General features: G+C 40.9%; 1 protein-coding gene across 13 annotated transcripts in view; it reads left to right on the top strand.

Moving 5' to 3' along the window:
* The window catches only part of NCKAP5 (NCK associated protein 5), a 963,823-nt gene that overhangs the window by 892,276 nt on the left and 49,426 nt on the right, over nt 1-22,121 (top strand). For 10 of the 13 annotated variants that reach the window (XM_027055919.2, XM_027055920.2, XM_053214923.1 and 7 more), the window contains 2 exons: nt 11,804-12,118; nt 14,893-15,029. In XM_027055919.2, the coding sequence (XP_026911720.2) occupies nt 11,804-12,118; nt 14,893-15,029 (452 nt within the window). Of the gene's footprint in view, nt 1-11,803; nt 12,119-14,892; nt 15,030-18,265; nt 20,168-22,121 lie in introns of those variants that run through there. The other 3 variants (XM_053214927.1, XM_053214922.1, XM_053214924.1) reach the window with 3 other exon arrangements.

Below are 22,121 nucleotides of genomic sequence, written 5' to 3'. Positions count from 1 at the left end.
CCCTCCTTTATGCTATTGTTATATTTTATGTCTACATATATTAGAAACCTTGCAATATGCTGCTATATTTGCTTTAGTTACTTATCCTTAAAAAGATTTAAAAATAGAAATACATTTTATATTACAACATATACTTACCATTTCTGGTGTTTTTTTTTTTTTTCCTACATCCAGATTTTTACCTGATACTCATTTTCCATCTGCCTGTGAAAATACACTTAATGTTTCTTACACTAAAAATCCTCTGGCAATGAATTCACTCAGCTCTTGTTTGTTTTTAAAATATTTCTTTTTCCTTGATCTTTACAATAATTGAAAAGTTGATTAATTGAAATTAATTTTATAAGGTTAATAGTTTTTTTCCTCTCTCAGCACTTTAAAGATGTAATTCTACTGACTTCTGGATTATATAGCATCTGACATGAAGTCTACTGTCAGTTTTATCGTTGTTCTTCTGTAAAGTATCTTTATTTTCATTTGCTTTTAAGATTTGTCTTTATCATCAATGTTCAGCAACTTAATTATGATATGTCTTACTGGAGTTTTCTCCATGTTGGTTCTGGTTGGGGTTCATTGAGTCTGTTAGATTTGGGGTTACAGTTTATCAAATATGGTACATTTTTGGTTATTCCTTCACGTAAGTTTTCTTCTCTTTTCTCTTTTTCCTTTTGGAGCTCCAGTTATACATATTTAAACTACTTCATTTTGACTCTAAGGTCACTGATGCTCTATTTCTTTAAGTCTTTTTTCTCTATATACTTTATTTTGGATCATTTATATTGTTATGTCTTCAAATTCACTGTTGGTTTTTTCTTTTCTGATATCTCTGCTAATCTGTTATAAATCCTAGATAGTGTATTTTTTTTCCAATTTTAGTAGTTTTTTTCCTGTCTATAATTTTCATTGAGTATTTTTATTATTCTGATATCTCTTAATTATGTTCAAGTTTTACTTTATAACTTTGTACATATTTATAATATCTATAATATTTTAAGGTTCTTGGGGCGCCTGGGTGGCTCAGTCGGTTAAGCATCCGACTTCAGCTCAGGTCACGATCTCACGGTCCGTGAGTTCGAACCCCGCATCGGGCTCTGGGCTGATGGCTCAGAGCCTGGAGCCTGCTTCCAATTCTGTGTCTCCCTCTCTCTCTGCCCCTCCTCCATTCATGCTCTGTCTCTCTCTGTCTCAAAAATAAATAAACGTTAAAAAAAGATTAAAAAAAAAACACTTTAAGGTTCTTTATGATAATTTCATTATCTCTCATTAATGCTTTTGTTTCTATTGATTGATTTTTCTCCTGAACATCATTATCTCTTATCAATGCTTTTGTTTCTATTGATTGATTTTTCTCCTGATTACAGATCATATTTTTCTGTTTTTTGCATGCCTAGTGCTTTTTGACTGGATGTCAGAAATTATAAATTTTACATTGTTGGGTGCCAGATTTCAGTAGTCCTATAAAAATTTTTGGACTTTGTTCTAGGATTCTTTTAAAAGTATTTGCAGATTAGTTTTATTTTTCAAGGCTTACTCTCAAGTTTTGTTCTTTGTTCAGGGAAACCTTTATTCAAAGTATAATTTAGCCTCATTATTAAGTATGTCCCTTCTTAGAACTCTAGCCTATAGCCCATATATTGGAAAGCCTAGCCTCCCTGAATGGTGGAAACATAAACTATTTTCAGCTTTATGTGAGCTCAAGAAATTATTTAACTTAGTGCTTCATAGTAATTGTTTCTCTGACATCATGAATGTAGTTACCTCATGCATGTTCAGATTAGTACAGGGCCAAAGACTTTAGGCATACCTCTGCTATTATCTTTTCTTTACAATATACAGCCCTGCAAATTCTAGCAACCTTGATCCCCACCCCACCCCACAAACGCACGCACCTATATTTATCTCTTCAATTCAGCAGGACCTGCAGGCTCTGTATTCCTTCTCTCTGTAGTTCAGTCTGGAAACGGTAGTCAGGAAGAAGGCTGGGGAGATTGTAGGGCTCACCTCATTTGTTTCCCATGATTCGGAGGTCAAGTCGTATGCTGCCTACTGTCCAATATCTGAAAAAGTATTTAATAGCATTGTTGCAGTTAATACTTAATGGGCAGAAGCAAAAACCTCTCTGTATTTTTACCTATATCCATATCCATTGGTCTGTTGGATTTCATTACTTCTTTATTATCTTCCTGTAGAGACAACCATGGAATATTGGAGAGTGGAGAGTGGCAGCTGAAATGGAAAGATAGGCTCACATTAACCTCAGCCTTCTCTTCACCCACATTTCAACTGAAGTCACATAAAAGAAAAATAAATGGTCCTTAAATATTCACTTAAAATAGATCACCATATAATAATTAAAATCCTGAACCAAGCAAGTAAGGTATGTTAAAGTGAATATTAAAAAAAAAAAAAGTTTAGGAGTATGAAGACTCAGGCTTTCTTCCTTTCTGCATATAATTTAAAAAATCATTGAGACTGATTAAATAGAGACAAATGGAGAAAAACATCTATGAACTTCACATTTGTATCTTTCTGGAGGCTTTCATTAAATATCTATAACTACAGTAATATGAACAAACTGAAATAATTTGCAATTTTAGAGCATGTAAAAAATTAATATAAAAAAAGTTTGGGTAATAATACATAAGATGCTTTAGCTCTTGTAAACATCTTTAATAAATTTTTATCTGTTATTTATTAAGTTGATATGTCTTCATCTCCCCGTGTTTCTTTGTTTTTATATGCTTCTTGCCAAATCAAACTGTTTTGAATCTCTTCCTGCAACACCTTACCCCCAATTTATTTTCTTTCCTCCCTTCCCTCAGTTGCTTCATCAAAGCAGATATTATCTAGGCAGGTGAAATGGAGAATAGAGGCAGTAGTCCATATAATTCAGAAAACCTGATATGGAGTAAAAGAGATTTAGAGACACAGAATTACCCATAAGAGCCATCTGTGTCTATCAGATTCACCAGATAATTGTTTAACTTTTCACTTCCTTTGGCAGGACAGATAGAGATGGAATGAATGTAGGAGAGAAGTTAGATTATTGAACAGATTCAAGGATAACCTTTGGGATGGATATGCTGTACTTTCTCTACAAGGAAATCATGATTTACTAATTTGGGAATGTAATCTGAGAATATAATGAGTCTGCAAACAAAGGAGAATCTGTAAACATCATTTGTTTAGATATTTAACATGCCGTTCATGAGCACCAGTCCAAAAGTATATTTAAAGAAGATGCAGACAGCTAAGTTATAATTAGATTGGGAGGAAAAAAGGTGAGGATAGAGTAATTCTGTCATGGATAGAGAATGAACAAGGGTAACAGGAAACAAGAGGGAGAAATAAGCTCGCATTTCTGCAAATAAAACATTGTGATCACAGATCAGGGCTGGAACCATTGTGGTTCCACATTGTTATATTCTAGAAAGTTTGGCTAATGAGAGTACTGTGTTTGTGTTTTGTTTTCTTTTAAGTTAGAATAATATCAAAGTAAAGAGAGCAGGACTTGACATATGGATAGGAAAGTGGTCAAGGGGTAGGCATTGCTTTTTAGGAGAGTTAGGAGGGATCTATGTGTATACTCATCATCTAAGACTTTGACCTGAAGTGGTGACTCCCAAAATAGGATGTAGGAGTCTGTGATCAAAGTTCCTAGATCAGCTGACCAATTCAAACAGATGCTGTCAGTTAAACCATACTGGTCATACTCTTCTATATCACAGTAAATATTGCATACAAGTCTGAGCATAGTTTTATACAACAAGCATAGTAGCATAGCATGAAATGAAGGAATATGTGAAGATCTCAAGATTGCTCAGTCTGGGGGGGATATGAGAATAGAGATAATTATTAACATTTTTAAAATCAAGAAGGGTTTGGAAAGTTGCGTAACAAATCCCAAAATACTAGACCAAGACCACCCTCAGAACCTTAAACGTTGTTTTAGTGTCAGTGACAGGAAGGAACACATAGCAAGCAAAGGATTTTTTTTTTCCTTCAAGGGTTTTACCAGCTGCATATGGGACTAAATTCAAGAAGTATTTGTATGAATTGATGGTCTACACGGGCATTTAGAACCCATCTCTAACCTTCTCCAGTTTATATTCTTAAATGACATCTCACTACAGTATTTTATGTGATGCTACTATCAGATGCAGAATGTTTATTCACCAGAAACCAACCCCAGCCTAAGGTGGCATTTCTTCTATGTCAGTTTAAATAACTTATCTTCATATTTACAAAGAAATTCCATGGTCTGGTTTGTCCCTCTAATTTTTTGTCATGTTAATTTCCTGTATTCTTTCTCATATTCATTCCCTGTGTAATAGAATCCCAGACCCCCAACATCCAACATCCAGGTCTTCCTTTATATCAAAGAGAGTGTAGGGGAATGGAAAACAAATTCCCATTCTTCTATAAACTTTTCAAGTCTCAGAAAGCTTAAATCCACTTGGAATTCAGAGGCTGAGTATTCTCATGCATTCCAAAGCCATCAAATTGAATTTACTCTTCCAAAAGGTCATCTTAATGCCACAGCCAAAGTTACCCCATTGTTGTGAATAAATAGCCAATATAGTCATCTCTGACGACTTTGAAAAAACCATGGAGCCAACTCAGAGTGAATAACCTCCATGTAATTGTTGTGGCGTTGGCAACAGGATTATTTTTTTTTTAACTTGTTTCAGTCATACAGATGAAGAGAAGGATGTGCAAATAAAGAGATCTGTTCTCCCATCTGTGGTTTGAATTTCTGGTGCCAACACCGCACGTAGCTTAAAGATGTTTAGGAACCTGGAGAGAACTCATACAAAGATTTATTTACATGACCACTTGCATTAGAAGAAAGCATGCCAATTAATAATGTGGCATGAATATTAAGCACCCATATAGACACCCTTTCTGGCTGGTGCATTGTATTGGATCCTCACTGCATTTCTGGGCTGAAACTTGTAGATAGGATTGAAATGCTCAAAGTAAAAAAGAGTTTGGATTTTAAATTTTCCACTTTTCTAGGACTTATTAGTGCGTAAGAGGACAAAAATCAGCGGTTACTAAAGTAGTTTGTTTGATTCTGTGAGAGAGGGTAGATCACTGCCTGGGAGCAAGTACACTGTTTAGGATAGATGAGCCGTACCCTTGCTAACTGAAAATCATGGCTTACTAATTTTTGAATGTTCCCCGAGAATGTAATAAGTCTGTAGGTAAAGCGACATCAGTAAACATCATTCATCTAGGCTTTTAAAAAGCCTTTCAGATGCCAACTCCGAAATGGACTTCTTGAGAGAACAGACTCCACCTTTTCTATATATGAGGCAGCTTGCAGCCAACTCCAAGTACTTTGCTGGATCTTCACAATTGCTCATTAATGATTACAATCAGGTAACTGCCCCCCTCCCCACCCCACCCCCTACCTCCCACCCCCCGGCCTAAGGAAATGGTTGCCAAAAGGTAATCTCTTAGGAAAACAACCACAAGGTAGTTGTTTGGTAAAATGTACCCAGGTGCTGCAGTAATATACTAACCACGCAGATGGAAATTTGATTTACCTTGGGCTCCATGACAGTGTATGTGAGGGGCCCCCACCTTTCCCTCACAACCACTTGTGAAACTTACAGAGCACCTGCTTTGTCATGAGCACTGTGCCAGGCTCATTACAAATGTGCTGTCATTGTATGGGGTCAGAATAGTTTCCAAACCCTGTTGTCACACAGTTAGCGGGTAGCCCCACAGGTCTTCAAGCCTTCTCTTTCCGGCTCTGAGCCCTGTTCCTTTCCACTTCACCTATTCTTTTTCACTTCATTCTTCTGAATATTCTGAGTAACTTAGAACTCAAGTCAGGTTTTGTCAAGCCTATTCTGTGAAATAATCTCTTTGGACAAATACATTAATAATACCAGGAATTTGAGTTTACAAACTCAAGCAATTAAGATTTGTGCCACAGGATCACAAAAATGTGTGAGAAAAGAGAATTGTGTGAGAAAACGTTCGAGACACTTTAATCCGTAGAGGAGAAGGCTGAGGGAAAATCAGCCACATTTTCCAAACACTCAAAATCATTGCTAATTCAGATTCCACCAACCTGGAAATTTATATTAACTGAAACAGTGCTGGAAATAAACTTTTCCCTTTGCAGCTATTTTTAAAGATAACATTACTGTGTAAAGAAATAGTACAAAACAAGTTTGGAAGAAGCCTAGACAATCCACATGAGAGAACAAATTGTTTTAAAAGAGAGAAACTCATTGTTTTGTGTAAATACATATAAGATGTTACTGCATAATCTCATCTACTCACTACAAATGTTCCCAGGAACTTGACTCTATAAGAGCTTAGTTCTTACAGTACTAAGGGCACTGATGTCAAGTGGGACTCCAGCACTCAGCATGGCATCAAGAATTCCTGAGGATGAGGGCCAGGGTGATGATGCCACTCTGGCTCCTGTTAGATCTGAAACCTTCAGACCAGTGATGCTTTGGGGGGTGGAGGAGGAGGGGCAGGAGACTGAGGAGGACACCGAAACATCATCCCAGGAGCTGTCCTTTGTCTTGGTCATGGACTCTTGTTCTAACGGCTTGGAAGTCTTAAGAAATTGGTCTTTAAAATATCCAATAACTCTCAATGATCTTATCCCTCTGGCTATCTGAATTAATGAAGTCTGGCTGTATGTGAAAAATAGCTATACAGAAGAAGGAAGTCAGCTATTTTCTTTAGTTGCTAGAGTCAGAACAAAAGGCAGCCGATTGGGATTTCAAAAGGAAAGCTTCATATTCAATTTAATTTCAGAAAGAATTTTCTAAAGATTAGAGCAATTTTTTTTCTTCTCCACCCATTCTTTTCATTACACTCAGTGAGAACTATCTATGTGTCAGTGCTGTGCTGAGCACTGATGATGGAGAATATTTGATCAGCCTATTGTTATTACCAGCTCTATCAGCATATAATTACCATACTGTTGAAAAAAAGAAAATATAGAATCAGGAATGGACTTATATAAGAAATTAATAAGATCCAGTCTGCCCCCAGGATGTTTACAGTCTAATAACATTGATTTTGAGAATTGTGCTGTTTTCTGAATGTTAGCTCTGTGCCTGCTCCAGGCACCATGCTATGTGTATTAGGTGCTATGTTTCTAGTCCTCAGTGCTCCCCCATGAAGAAGGCTGTATGATCTAATTTTCAGATTGGAAAACTAAAACCACCTGCTGAGGCTTCTGGTACAAGGAGCATTAAGTGCTAATGCTCCTTGGTGAACTGAGTGGGGATTTTACATTGTGCACCCTAAGTTAACAGTTGACAAATCTGCAGTAGAAAGGTTTCTCCAGAATTTCTTCTCTGCCACCATCCAATGCAGAACCTCACCCTTTCTGACTACTCACCCACTCATGGGCTGCTTTTCTCCCTTTTATGTACAGTACAGTTCCCCTGTACTGAAGCTTTGATGCCAGACAGTATTCCTAACCCAAGGACTCTGAGCTTTTTTCCCAAAGAAGGAGGGCATAGAAATTTCTGTATCAGCTGCTAAGAGACCAAAAAGGTATCCATCTCCTTGCCTGCCAGAGATCTACAAGGTGGTAGATTCGAGGGGTGAGCAAAAGATTCTGAATCCATCCTGTAAAAGATTCCCTGCCATTCTGATGCTGACACCCTAAATGGGACTCAGGGGTGCTGAGATGGTGAGCCCTCAGCTCTCAAGTAGCCAGTGTTTTCCTTGGTGTAGCCAGTGTTTTCCTCAGTGAGCTACAATTTTCTGTATGTGCCATGACTTTAAAAGGACTGGGAAGCACCACTGTGAGTCATTGATGAAATGTCTAGGGCTGGTTGGTGCCCATAAGTGAGAGAACTTAACCTTGGGAGAATGGGAGATAAAGGCAAATGGGACAATGAGGAGTACATGGAAGGGCTGACCAGGGTCACAAGAGTGATTGGTGACCTTGGAAGAATGAAACCTGCTGGTCCATCCAGAGACCCAACCCTTGAACTCATTAGCAAGGCCCTGTTGGCATCTGTTCTCACAGCCACAAATGTGAACTTAGTCTTGTCAAGATCAAGACTGTCAACTCATTTGAGATGCAAGGTCAGCTTGCCACTTTGAACTTTGTTCCTATCACAGCCATTTAATTACGTTGTGGTTCTTATAATTCTCTCAGAAAAAAAAAACTGACTTCAGAAGTACAATATCTTATACTTTCTCAGGTTACAGTATTTTTATGAACTGTCAGAAACTTACAGCACCTTAAAGAAAGTACATAACAAAGGGGTCAGCATTTTTCAATATAAACTCCACCTCCAAAGGTTGATGCAATTCTGGAGAAATTTGCTTGAGGGTGAAACTTGGCAAATGGTGTCTGAGTCCCTGACTGTCTACACCTCTTTTCATAGGTACTTACAAATGAGTTCTTCAAATTCACTACATTTGGCATCTGTAATTATTAGAAATAAAAAATGACTTTAATAGCAAGTGGTTTGTGAGTTTAGTGTCACACACTTCTCAGAGAATCTGAGAACTCAGGAATACCAAAAGTCCTGTTTTATATATTCTGGTATGACAGTATTGTAAAAGGAAAGAAGGGAAAGAAAAATGATTTAAGGAGACAGAAACCAGAAAATTTTGGTATTTTCCAAAGAGTACCATACTTAAACAGCCTTCATCATTTTTCCTACCCAATACCCCTCCTTACCCTATTTTCTGTCTTGGCCAGAAAATTTTCTGTGCTAGGCCAGGCCAGCACACACAGGCTTTGGTGTCTGTGGCTTTTCCCCAGAAGCTCACTAAAGAGGCAGCCATGGATCTCATTTTGCTTTTTGAGTCTCCATTTGAGAGGATTGGATTCAGTGCTCCCCATCAAATACTTGTAGGGGAGAGAGTTCTTAGACAAAGCCAGAAAAACTGTCCTTGAAGACAATGCCTATCACCTAGTCCAGAGAGCAAAGATTAAGGCCAGAAAAATGTTGGCATGGAAGTCTACGGATGCAACTGAAGAAGGTAGAGGGAAGAGTTACTGAGCAATAGTGGTTCTCAGGAACCATGCAGATCAGGGCGTGCAGGCATCTTGCATGATGGGGCAACAACCACCTAGACACAGAGAATGTCAACAGTAGACTCAGACCTCAGGATGGGGAGCAGGAGAACCAGCTAGAATTCAGGCACCTGCTCCAATTCCATAGGAGAAGCTGAACTCCTGCTTAGGAGCAGAGGGGCATTCTGTGAGCTTTGCATTCACAAGGCTGCCTCAATGGCTATTAAACGAGTGGACCCCACATCTGGATTTATCCGTACTTTGGGCAAGTATCAGGATAGCTTGATGGTTAAGAGCATGGTCTTTGTAAATACATCTGACTGGATTCAAATCCAAACTCTTTTTTTATAGTGTAAGGCCTTGGGCAAGTTACTTGGACCTTTTGAGCTATGATTCCTCATTTGTAGATGGTGATAATAGTTCTTACCTTATAAGGTTGGAAGATGAAGACTGATGCAAAGAAAGGAGTAAAGTCCTTTGGCCACAATAAGTAACCGGATTTGATGATGCATGCCCACAAAAGGAAAAGAGCTCCACCTGCCTCCTCCTGCTGAGCACTCTTTAGTTCAGGTGCAGTCCTGAAGGTGCTGGGAGTAAATTATTACAGGAGGTAGCCTGGGGCACGTGGAGACTAACACACCTCCACTGCTGTGTGCCTTGAGTCCATTTCCCATTCCCGGACACTGGACCAGTTCTGATGAAGGCCCACATGCTCCTGTATGATATTGAAGTAGTTCAGCCTCTTAGAATTGCCCCAAGTACAACGCACAGATATGCTAAAGCCGAGGGGTTTTGTGTTTCTAGGCTAAAATGAAAAAAGGACCTCAAATTCTGAATAGCAGGGTCTTTTTTTTGAACTCGTCTGGCAATGCCTCCCCATGCAAACATCTGTTCATTTTCAAAAAGGCCCTTCTGTAACAATCAGGTCCCCTTAATTGAGGAGAAAATGAATGGAGAAGATAAAGAATAATCTTTAAAATTGATAGAGAATAAAGCTGCCCAGGTGGAGGCCTTGAAATGAATGGAACTAAAACTTAGCCCTTGTGATCCTGCAAAACAAAAGCCTAACCCAGAACATAGTCGTATGAATCAAGGCCCCTGCAATCCCTAACCAGTATCTGAGATCAGATGGCATAGGAGATGGCTAAATGCAAGAGCATATCTGCATCTTCCCACTAAATATCCCTTTGAAAACAGAAGCTTCTCCTTTGATAGGGACTGTCTTCCCAGTGCTTCCAAAACCAGCATCAAACCTACTAGAACTTACAACAACCACGTCTGTCCACACCCCTACCCTTTTGTTTTTTTACCTTACTATTAGGAAATTCCCAGAATTCTTCCACTCATTTACAGCAAAGAGGTTTTGAGGAAGAGGGTAGGGAATGGACAGATTTGGGAATTCTGATACTAGTTGCTCAGCATCAAAGGCGATTATGTAAGAAAAGCACTGATGGATAAACTATCTGCTAATATCTAATATATATACTAAGTATTTTGTGTATGTCACTGTTCATTATTTAATTCCTCCAGCCACTTCACAGTATGCTTGGTGTCATTCTCAATTCTAGAAATTTGCTGGCAAACATTTTTATCCTCACAGCAATCCTGTGAGGAACCTGAGACCTCAAGAGGTTAAGAATCCTGTGTTGGGGTCGTGTAATAGTTATTGACTTTACCATTTTCCAAACCATTGTTCACTGTAAAATATTCACTGTTGAGCCTCTTGATGCAAAGATTATGCCCTATTCCGTTATATTCTCTGCCATGCCTAAAAGGGTGCTGAATTGTGCCTCTTACTTAGTCTTAGGTGTATAAGCTGCTGACAAAAACTTTACTAAGGATGCTTTATTCGAAGATTGTCATATAAACATGAGACTTTTGGGGTGACAAACAGATCTTGGAAGCTGTCTCATTGGCTTTGGTAAATCATACCACCATTTTAGAAGTGAAATACATAATAAATTTTTCATATACTGAACTTTGTGTATAAAATTTCTTAAAGATGAGACACAGCAGAATATGTTACCCCCATATGGTGAAACCAACTTGATTTGTTTTAGGGAGTAGTGAGATCTCTGGGAGTGACAAGATATCCGAAGGTACTGATGGGTTTTGTCACTGCATAAAGTCACTGAAAGACATGAAGTGGCTCTGTGGTCTTCTCAACAAATTGACTTCAAATGGCACTTGGGCCAAATGAAGCCCACTTGATACAGTGATGTTATCATGGGTAAGGTATGTTTGGGGATGATCCCTGTAGCATGTGAATTACTTGCCCTCACAATTAAATTTGAGAGGCCAGAGACTCCGTTAACTGACAAGTGGATGATAATTCATGTAAGAGATGCACAATTACCTTTGTCAGGACATCACTTCAATGTGTTATGTGTGCTCACTACTCATCATATTTCGGTTAATAAGTTTCACCTAATTGGTTGAAGTCATATGATTCCCAGTTGAAATAAAGCTTACCAAAAATATGTTTTGGTCTCTAATGACTGTTCTTTTTGTATGATAATTCTGGAGAACCAGCCAGGAAAATGTATATGTGACTCTCACTGCCAGGAATGGCTGGCTGCCTTACCTCATATTAAATGAAGGGAGTATCTCCATGTTTAATTAAATCTTATGATGCCACTCACTGGAAATTTACTACCCCATTAATAGTATTTCTTCCTTCTAGATATCTCCCTTCCTCCAGATTAGATACAAATGCCTGTGATACTTTTATTCCTTTATGTGAATATTCTTTAATCCTCACTATGTTGTTACTTTGTCTAGAATCAAACTGCCTGATGAGGACACTGGACAGTGGGATCGGAACCTTCCCACTCCCAGACTCTGGAAATCGCTCCACAGGGCGGTACATATGCCACCCAGACTCCCCAGAGGACACCGAACCCATCCTGCCTCTCCAGCCAACACTTTGTGCATCTTCCTCTATCAGAGCTCAGACCCTTGAACGAGAAGTGCCTTCCTCTGCAGACAGCCATGTCTCTGCAGATAATGCCATTGTTCATTCCACATCCGACCCCATCATGACCACCAGGGGGATGCGTCCTTTTGAAAGTCGCCTCCCCAAACCAGCCTCCTCAGGTAAAACACCTATGACCTTCCAAATTAGATTGTTTCCACACCAAAATAATGCACTTGCTAAAAAACAAAAAAAAAAAAAAATGGAAAACATGCAGCAGAGAAGGTTTCCACCAGGAGGTCAGTCAGTGACCTCTGCCCAATGGAAACGTGGATGCATGAAAATCCCTGTAAATCCTCAACCAAAAAGTAAAAAGACGACTGTTAAACATCATCTACTCTTAGCATTACATTAAAGAGTGTACACACATATAAAGGAAACAAGCACCTAAGCACAGGTATATGGATATATAAATTGATTAAGAGAAAAAAAAAAAAAAACACAACATACCCATAGGATTTTATCTTGTAAAACCTAAATCTGAATATAGACCAGGTTAGCCTCAAGACATAAATTTAGCTGAAATGTTGTTTGCCCTCTAACCAGAAATGTATGTCTTCTGACATATTCCCATCCTGCTCAAATATATTTATATGTTGAACTATAAAAAACTTTGTTTGATATCTCAGCAGTAGATTGTGCATTAGCTGCAATGCAGTGGAATGAGCCTCTGCACTGAAACGTACCGCCCTTCGTCACCGTCAATTGAAACAAGCTTCCATGATTAAAGACAGGAGCAGGCTAAGGGTCAAAGTTTTTTTTTTTTTCATTGTTCCCTCAAGATTAAAAATATTTATTGCAGTGCAGGATGATACTAAATAATTTTTAACTTGCATGGCTTATGTTGCATTTATGACGTGCATAAGCATATGAACAAGAACTCTAAACACTTTCTTTTATAATTTGATGACTAGAAAGGAGCCACAAGTAGAAATTATACTATAGGCTTTTGAGAAATTAGAAAAGAAGGCATTTAATTAAATATCTTTGAATAAATGTGATTGAGCTAATCCCATGGCTGAGTTCTTCATACAATAATACTAACTGCCATGAATGTTTCATCACAAACTTCTGCTCGTTTCAAGCCAAGGCTACATTTTAAAAGGCTGTAATGCATATTATTTTTTAAATAAATGCATTGTTAATTAATGACACAGCCTCCAGAGATTCAGGGGCAAGATCTTAGTTATAGATTATATGCTCCATGCTTGAATAGTCACATGTGTGACCTCAATTCAGCGGCGGGCTGCCAAGTAGACTTCATGATTAAACACTGTCATTATAACAAATTGAATAGAAACCACAAGCCTTGAATTGCTTCATAAGAAGGGGATTGGAAGGAGATTGTTCTGATCTTGCTGCTAATATCCACTGTGCTGGATTTTGGAGGTTTGTGTCTTAATTAAATTGTCATGAAGAGTTATAAAAAAGTAGTATATGGTAGAGAGTGAGGTCAACATAACTGCAGGGTATTTTTGTGTCTCCCACCCCAAAGCTTCCTATCTATCAAATGATGCCATCACTGTGGTCCAGAGGTAGGGCTGCCTTTCCAAGGCTTCTCTTTTCTCTATGGCCATTGGTTACTCAATTAAAAAGCCAGGGAATGGAAAACCAGCTGGAACAAAAGGAGAGTGAGGTTATTCCTGCCTAGAGGAGGAGTCACTTCCTGTTTAATTCCTGTATTTGTTTTCTTTGTTTTTTTTTAATTTTTTTAATCTTTATTTATTTTTGAGAGAGAGACAGAATGTGAACAGGTGAGGAGCAGAGAGAGAGGGAGACATAGAATCCGAAGCAGGCTCCAGGCTCGAGCTGTCAGCACAGAGCCCGACATGGGGCTTGAACTCATGAACCGTGAGTTCATGACCTGACCTGAAGTCAGATGCTCAACAGACTGAGCCCCCTAGGCTCCCCTAATGCCTGTATTTGAATTGGTTTTTCACTTATTCCCCTATCAAAAATAGAGGTAACTGTACAAACCTCTCAGTGCTGATGAAAATACAATTACTTCACTTCTGCTCACAAGCAGAATGCTGTTGAGAGGCTATCACAGCATGTCCTGTCGGTAATCACTGAGGCTGGAGGATAATAATAGCAATTCTCCTTTCTGGCACAAGGAAGGAGTACACTCTGCAGGTTAATCTACTATTAAGGGTAATCGAGGCACTTTCTTTAATCATTCCCTGCTAATTGCGCCCTTGCTACTCAAAGTGTGATCCATCGGCTAGTTGGGATCAGGATCGCCTGGGAGCTTTTCAGAAATGGAGACTTTCAGACCCGCACTCTACACCTCCTGATTCAGAATCTGCAATTTAACAAAAACTCGGCTGGTGCGTATGCACATAAAAGCTTGAGAAGCACTGCCCTGCCAGATCTTTAAGAGCAAAGTTTCCCGTTGTACATTATGAGTGCATTGGGAATGACCATAATGGGTATTCTAGGAAAATAAGGGTTCCCTGCCCAAGTATCTTTGGGAAGGGCTTCTAATTCAAATCCTGTTTTTGGACATCATGACAACTTCCAGTAGCACAATGAAGGTTCTGAGAAGTGATCCAAAAAGGAAACCTGTTTGTTATTTGATGGATAACACTATTTGAGGACTAATCATTGTTTCCCAAATGATTTTTCCCCCTAACCTCTTCCTAATGTGAAAAGTCTATCAACGTTTTGTGAGAAAGTTTGCCTTCAGCTCTCCAAGGTGGACATCCTCTACAGATACACACAACATGCAATGCAGATGTTTAATTAGCACAGATTTACAGGGGACAGAATGTTGGGCTACCCAGCTTTGAGTGTATTTGGACTTTTTTTTTCTTGAATGTCTCCCTCACTTCCCTCCCTGAACTTGTAAAGAGTTGAAGAAAGCTGATTGTGGTTTGACGTACATTTTCTCATTTAGGAAAAATCAATTCCCAAAAGCAGAATGAAGCAGAGCCAAGGCCTCAGACCGGCTCGTCATTTGAATATGCCGAAAACACAATGGCAACTGAGCAGCTTCCAGACTGGGGCTGTGCAGCCCCCACGGCTGAGACCCAGGTAAGGGAGAGGCTGACAGAAGGGTACCTCCACTTATTGCCCCAACGGTGAACAATGATCTCCTTAAACACTTTTACAATAGATTCAACTTTTGAACCAAATTTGCCATTGGCTCGGTGAATAAAAACTAAGGTCCAGAGCTCACCTTTTTGCCTGAATTATTAAGTGATAGCATGGATTGTTGGGAGGAAGTGAAACGCCTCCACAGATCTGTGCCTAGATTCTTGAGGCATAGATGATCTGTCCAGACTAGGTGGCATAGAACTTTCCCAAGATAAGAACACCACTAAGAATGATTCAGTGATACTTTTTCATTATTTTCTTCTTACTTTTTAACCTTTACCTTGCTCCTATGAGACAGATAAAGGAGGTATAATTATACTTCTTTTAGGGAGGAATAAACTGAGGTCTGGGGTAGGCCAGTGACTTGCCAGTGTCAGAGTGTCAGTGAGATCTCTGTGTCTTCAGTCCCGTCGTTTTGCTATGGGATCTTCATCCACCCTGAGATGGCACACATATGCCTCCTGATGTGTGATTGGACCTGGGAAGTTGCTCATGGCTCAAGGACATTCTATCATCCCTTGGGGTTACCTGATATTCTCTTCTAGGCTTCTTCCTGTTTACCTTTTCCAGCTAGTTACCTGGGCCATATTCAAACTGTTCACTGTTTCTCAACTTCCTGGGGGTGGGCCCCTTCAGTGTCTTTGGTGGCACCTGATAGTGACACGGTGGGGGAAGAGGAACGTATGGATCAATTATCAGAGTTTCCCCCACCCTTCCTTGACTCTTCCCACTCCTGCTGCCTTTGCCTCTCCCAATTGTGGCATTAGGCGCACCCATTGCTATTTCTACTAGAGTTTCTACCAACTTATGTTGAGAAGATAACCAAATTAGCCCACATCTGGGGTCCCCCACAGTCACTGGGGCCGAACCTTCTTTCAGCCTTTAGCACCTCAGCATGGTGTTATGGAAAAGGAGAGAGAGAGAGACCCTCTGGGCCCAGAGTCTCAATTTACAGCAGAGAACACAACTCCAGAGAGAAGCTGGACCATGCTCAGGGTCCACAGGAAAGGAGTCAGGACTAGAATTCAGCCCTCAGAATTCCATGTCTAACACTCAGAAGGGTAGCCTGTCAAGAGCAGGAGCCTAAATGGGAAAAGAGTAAGCCAGTGTACTTTATCATGCCTTAATTTAAAATTTGTTTTAAGTTTATTTATTTTTGACGGAGACAGAGCGTGAGCATGAGCTGGGGAGGTGCAGAGAGAGAGAGGGAGACACAGAATCTGAAGTAGGCTCCAGGCTCGAAGCTGTCAGCACAGAGCCTGACGCGGGGCCTGAACTCATGAACTGTGAGATCATGACCTGGGCCGAAGTCGGACATTTAACCGACTGAGCCACCCAGCGCCCCTATCACGCCTTAATTTAAACATAAAAATGTTAAGACTCCTCCAAATCAATGATTCCCAAATTTGAGTGGGCATCAGAATCACCTGGACAGCTATAGATCCATGCATACCATGTCCGATTTGGTACTATTGGGTTGAGGTCCAAGCATTTCTGACAGATTCCCAGGTGATGCTGATGCTGCTGGTCCATGGGCTGTCCCAAGGACTCTGTGCTTGCTTTGGGAACTGGAAAGTTGAGAAAACCCTAAAGACACCCAGAGTTGGAAGGGAAATCATTCAAAACCAACAGGTGGTGACAGTGGCAAAGAGGTTTAGGCAAGTCCAAGAAAGTAAATGTAATAACAACTGAGTGCCAGCCCAGGGACTGCTGTCCCCCTGTATGTGAGGGAAGAACACTCTTCCCCCAACATATATGCCCACCAAATACATACCCCTCTCTGGGGTTCTCTCCCTCATCCTGCCCCAGCTCTGCCCACTGGAAATCCTGCTCTGATTTGAGAGAGTGATTGCTGTGGCTTGGAACTTAGAACCCTGCTTTGCTGACTACCAGGGAAGGAAATTTAGAAGCAAGAGTTAGCTTATATTTCTAGCACCATCACAGTGCCTGGTTCCACTAGTGTTTATTGAATGGAGAGATGAAAATGTGCATCTCATCATACCCAGAAAATGTTACTGGGGTCCTGCTGGAACTCTAGATGTGGGGCTCCCGTAGAACCACAGCCAGGACACTTATCCATGAGGACATCATCCTTGCTGGGCTACCGGTATCTCTTGTATTGAGCTCTGTAACCCCAGAGACTAACACACCTCTTGGCACAGAATAGACACTCAATAAACATTTGTTAAATGGGTGAATGAATGAATACATGAATGAAGGTATAAAGGAAATGAATTGTTGCTTGAACTTGTAACCCTAGCTGAGGGAGCTTACATCCTAAAATGAGTTTTTATAATTTCCAACTGAATGACATCCTCCCTAACAGACTTTAGAGACCCATCCCATACATCTGTACCTGAACTGTCTAGGATGGGTGAGGTATAATAGGCTCTAACAGGAAAGCCTTCAAACCTAAAAGACATTCTTTTATAATTCCGTACACCGGGATGCAATCTTGGATCTAGTATTCTGATTCTATGCACAAAGGGGAAATGGTTTGTACACCATCAACCACCTCAGCAATTCCTGGCAGGGCTGCATCACCACACCAGTGATGTCTCAAGAGTCAGGCTGTGTGTGCATGTGAGCAAGAGGGGAGACTGAGTCCCTCAACCCATGAATTTTCACTCGATTCAAGGATTATATCGGGTTAGCAATCACACACTTCTAAAGGCTCCTGTCCTTTCAAGGGGTAGAAGAAAATTATAAATTAGGCAAGCATGCATTCTTTTGTGCTTAAGGTTGATTTTTTTTTCATACCCTCTGATACTCGAAAGCCAATGCTGAGATCAGTTAAACAAATAAGCCATTAGGCTTAAATGAGCAGCTCATAATAGGCACTTGAGAAAAATAAGACCCCATAAAGAAGGGTACAAAATGCAGAGCAGGTAAATGCAGGGACTTTCCTCTGCTTGGGACAATGGCTTCCGAGTGGTCAATGGCTTCATTACCACAGCCCTGTTTCTGCAGCTCCAATAATTGAGTAAACTGTGCCAGCTCGGCGTGAGGCAGATAGAAAGGAAAAGCAGAGTTGTTCTTGGGGGTGGGGCAGCAGAATGGAATTCTGTGCGCACAATGACAGCCAACTGTGAACTGTTTGCCATTCTCATAGGATGTTCTGCCCCGTTTTGACTTGCGTGAATAATCTTAACGGTCTCGTATTACTTATTCAGGACAAGGTACCCAGAATGTGTGCGTACTCTGCCAGTGGTGGCAGTGATAGTGACAGTGACCTGCACTATGGAAATAATGGTTTTGGAGCTGGAAGGGGCAAGTTAGTGAAAGCAATGAAGAGCGCCACCCAAGGTAATTTCTGGGAGCACCTGGGCATTCGGGGCTCCTCTCTCTCTGGGAAGCCGCTGATTCTGCCTTTCACAGTACTCTGCCTCCATGCCCCCACCCTTGACTTTACATCTTAGCCCCGCGTTTTCTCCTGAGATCTAATTTTCTGCTATGTACAGAAGATTGTCTATGTGTATCAATTTGTTTTCTGGTATAATCTTCATGACATTTCAGTGCAGTCTATAAGGATTTTATTTCCAAATCTGGCATCTCCCAAAAAGTCTCCAATTGAGTTATCTCTGTAATGAAGGAATGACTAGAAAGATAACTTTGTTCTTAATTACATCCTCTGGCAAGTTAAATCATCCAGTGAGCCATGGATGGAGTCTTCCAGGCTTTTTACTAATATCGTGCTGTGTAGCTCTGCACCTGTGAGCCATGCCGTTATGAACAGATCTGTTTCTGAAGTTCAGACTTGCTCACTGTATTTTCTTCTTGAATCAGAATTGGCAGCAGAAAAACCATCATCCCTAGGCATTTAAAAATGTGTATATTCAGATGGCCTTTCCTTATAGCTACAGGAGGACAAATGGACCCATAACACAAACTGGGATCTGGGATCTACTTTCCTTGTAATCTACTCTGGATTGTCCAAAGTATTTCAGTAATGCAATGGAGAATCATTTTGTCATACTAATCAACGTTTTTTCTAATACTAATTTATCAATTATATGATGAAAGCATGACTTTCTTTTTTAAAACAAGACTGCTATATTGCTTTAGGGAAAACCTATCAAGCATGTGTGTTTCCAGTTTCCAAGAGTCTTGGCAACATAACATATGGGCCTATTCTGGCTATGCCATTCTGAGGACTTTGCTTCTTCTCTGATAGACATGAATGGGATCTTTAGATGACCTTGGGCAGAGGAGAGGCATAGCCTGAGATATTTCCAAAGGATCACTCTGGCTGCCATGTCATGAAGACTGAAGAAGCAAGATCAGCGCAGAGGCTATTATAGTCATCCAGGCAAGAGATGTTAGTGACTGGGACAGGGTGGTCTCAGTGAAAGTAGTGACCAGCACTGGCCATTAACCTGAGCCTCCAATTTGTTCCTTGCTTCCTACTAGTCATCTGAGAAGCAAGACCAATGGTTAAGTCATACAAAGTCTTACCAGGAAGGAAGTGACAAATACCCCTGGCATAGTAGTTAGGTTGTTGTCCCCCCATTTGTTGTCCCTGCTGCTCCCTGTGGTTTGTCAGTGCCCCTCTGGTTATGGCAGAGAAAGGGGAAAGGAAGGTCATTGTTATGGGACTGCCCAGAAGACACCTAGGGGCAGGCCAGCTCCTTGTCCAAGCTTTTCCCTTGAACTTATTGTGGGTCCACAGTGACTCACTTCACCTCCAGCTAACTTGACCTTCAGCTGCTCCATTAAAGAATGATTTCCACGGCCCCCTCCAAGTCCAAAATTCCATTTATTTATTGAACAAATATTTATTGAAAGCTTCCTCTGGGCCAGCTCTCCAGCAGTGAGTATCTAGACAAAATTCCCCGCCAGAGAGTAAACAATAGATATGATTAACTAGTAAATGCATATCATTTGCTGAAAGGAGATAAGTGCTGTGGAAAAGACAAGGTGAAGCAGGGTGGGGTACGGGAGGGCAGGACTCCCTGGGGGGAGGTTAACATTTTTAAAAGGTGTCTAAATAAGCCTCACTGAGAAGGTGGTGTTTGAGATTGGAAGGAGTAGAGGGAGTGAACCAGGAGGACATATGGGGGAAAAGCATGCTCAGCAAAGGGACCAGCCAAAGGGACAGCTGGCGTGGCTGTGGGTGCATGCTGGCTTCCAAGAAACCCCAGGAGGCTGGACACCTGGAGGCTGGAGTGGCAGGAGGCCAGCGTGGTTGTGGTCAGATCAGTTTGGAAGGTGGGGGAGATGAGGTCAGACAAGTAAAAGGTACCAGAGCTCATAAGGGCTTGCTTGCCATTCTGAGGACTTTGCTTCTTCTCTGATAGACATGCATGGAATCTTTAGATAACCTTGGGCAGAGGAGAGGCATAACCTGAGATATTTCCAAAGGATCACTCTGGCTGCCATGTCATGAAGACTGAAGAAGCAAGATCAGCTCAGAGGCTATTATAGTCATCCAGGCAAGAGATGGACTGGAACAGGGTGGTCTCAGTGAAAGGAGTGAACAGCACTGGCCAGTAATGCTCTCTGCAGGGATGGAAATGTTCTCCATCTGCACTGTCCAGTACCAGAGCCACGAGCCACATGTGGCCCATAAGCACTTGAAATGTGGCTAGTATAAGAAAGGAAATATAAATTTAATTTTTAAATTTAATTTTTGCTCTTGTTTTCGTATGAGTTCTTACTTGGCCCATTCCATTTTTTCCTCTATTTTATTTTTTATTTTAATTAAGTTAAACTTAAATATTAATAGCCACATCCATCTAATATAACACAGGGAGTGAGAATGGTCTGATTCCAGGTCTAGTTAAAAAGACAACATAATTTATTGATAGATTAGAGGGTGGGGGTAAAGGAAAAAGCAGAGTCAAGGGTGGATCTGATGTTTGGGTCCTGGAAGGGACTGACTGACTGAAATGGAGAAGGCTGAGGTTGGAGCTTGAGGAAGCATCTTGGACATGCTCAGTGTGAGCTGCCTGTGAAGCAGGTGGAGGTGTTGGGTAGGCAGCATACTATAGGCATCTGCAGCTCAGCAGATGAGGTCTGGTCTAGAGATGTAAATTTGAGCATCAGCACATAGCAGATCCAAGTGAGGCCAGGAGGGGAAGGAGTATTGATAGAGAGAGGACTTGGTCCTCCCAAGTTGACTGGTCAGGGAGAAAAGAAACAGCCCCCAAAGGAAACTGAGCAGAAGCAAGTAGGGAGGGAGCAGTAGACCCAGGGAAGTGTGGTGTCTTAGGAGCCTGGTGTAGAAAGATGTCAGAGGTTGAGGGGGAGTTCCATGATTCCGTATGTAGCTTGATACAAGCTTTGTATTCAGTGATCCTGTCTCTCCCTCTGGCAGTGGGCTTCCAGTGGGGAGTAGGGGTGGTTGGGGTTTGGAGGGAAGTAAATGGAGGAAGAGGAAGATGGTCCAAAGGCAATTTGAAAACATCTTAGAAAAGGAAACCAGATTAAGCCAGGGGTGTGTGGGTGGCTCAGTCGGTTAGGCATCCGACTCTTGATTTTGGCTTAGGCCACGATCTCATGGTTTGTGGGATCAAGTCCTGCATGGGGTTCCTCGCTGACAGTGAGGAGCCTGTTTGGGATTCTCTCTCTGCCCCTCCCTCCCCTCCCCCCACTTCATGTGTGCTCATTTGTGCTTTCTCTCAAAATAAATAAATAAACTTAATAGAGAGAGAGAAAGAGATTAAACCAAACTGTGTCAATGAACAGCTACTGGAGTATGAAAGAACTTACTTTAGGGTGCAAATTTTAACATTGCTCTGTTTAAATGAGTCATGCAAAGCAATCAGAAATGAACATTAGGGGATGGCCAGGGATCCTGGTAAACAGTGAACTTGTTCCTTTAACTTTTCTTTTTGATCTTTTTGCAAAAGGAAGGGAGTCTCAGACTGAGTTGTTTTTTCAATATACTCACTTTGCTCATCCTAATCTCTCTACCCAGAGCAAATCCCATCTGAGAGGAGTGGCTTCTTTCATAGTATTGCTGCAGCCTCTGAGCGAATGGTGCTTCTTTGGATAAGAAGCTGAGGTCTAGGTAGAGTAACTCTGGAA

This window comes from Acinonyx jubatus, chromosome C1, assembly GCF_027475565.1.
Source record: "Acinonyx jubatus isolate Ajub_Pintada_27869175 chromosome C1, VMU_Ajub_asm_v1.0, whole genome shotgun sequence".
Lineage (NCBI taxonomy): Eukaryota > Metazoa > Chordata > Mammalia > Carnivora > Felidae > Acinonyx > Acinonyx jubatus.
Note: the sequence above shows the minus strand (reverse complement) of the source record. Positions and strands in the feature narration are given on the sequence as shown.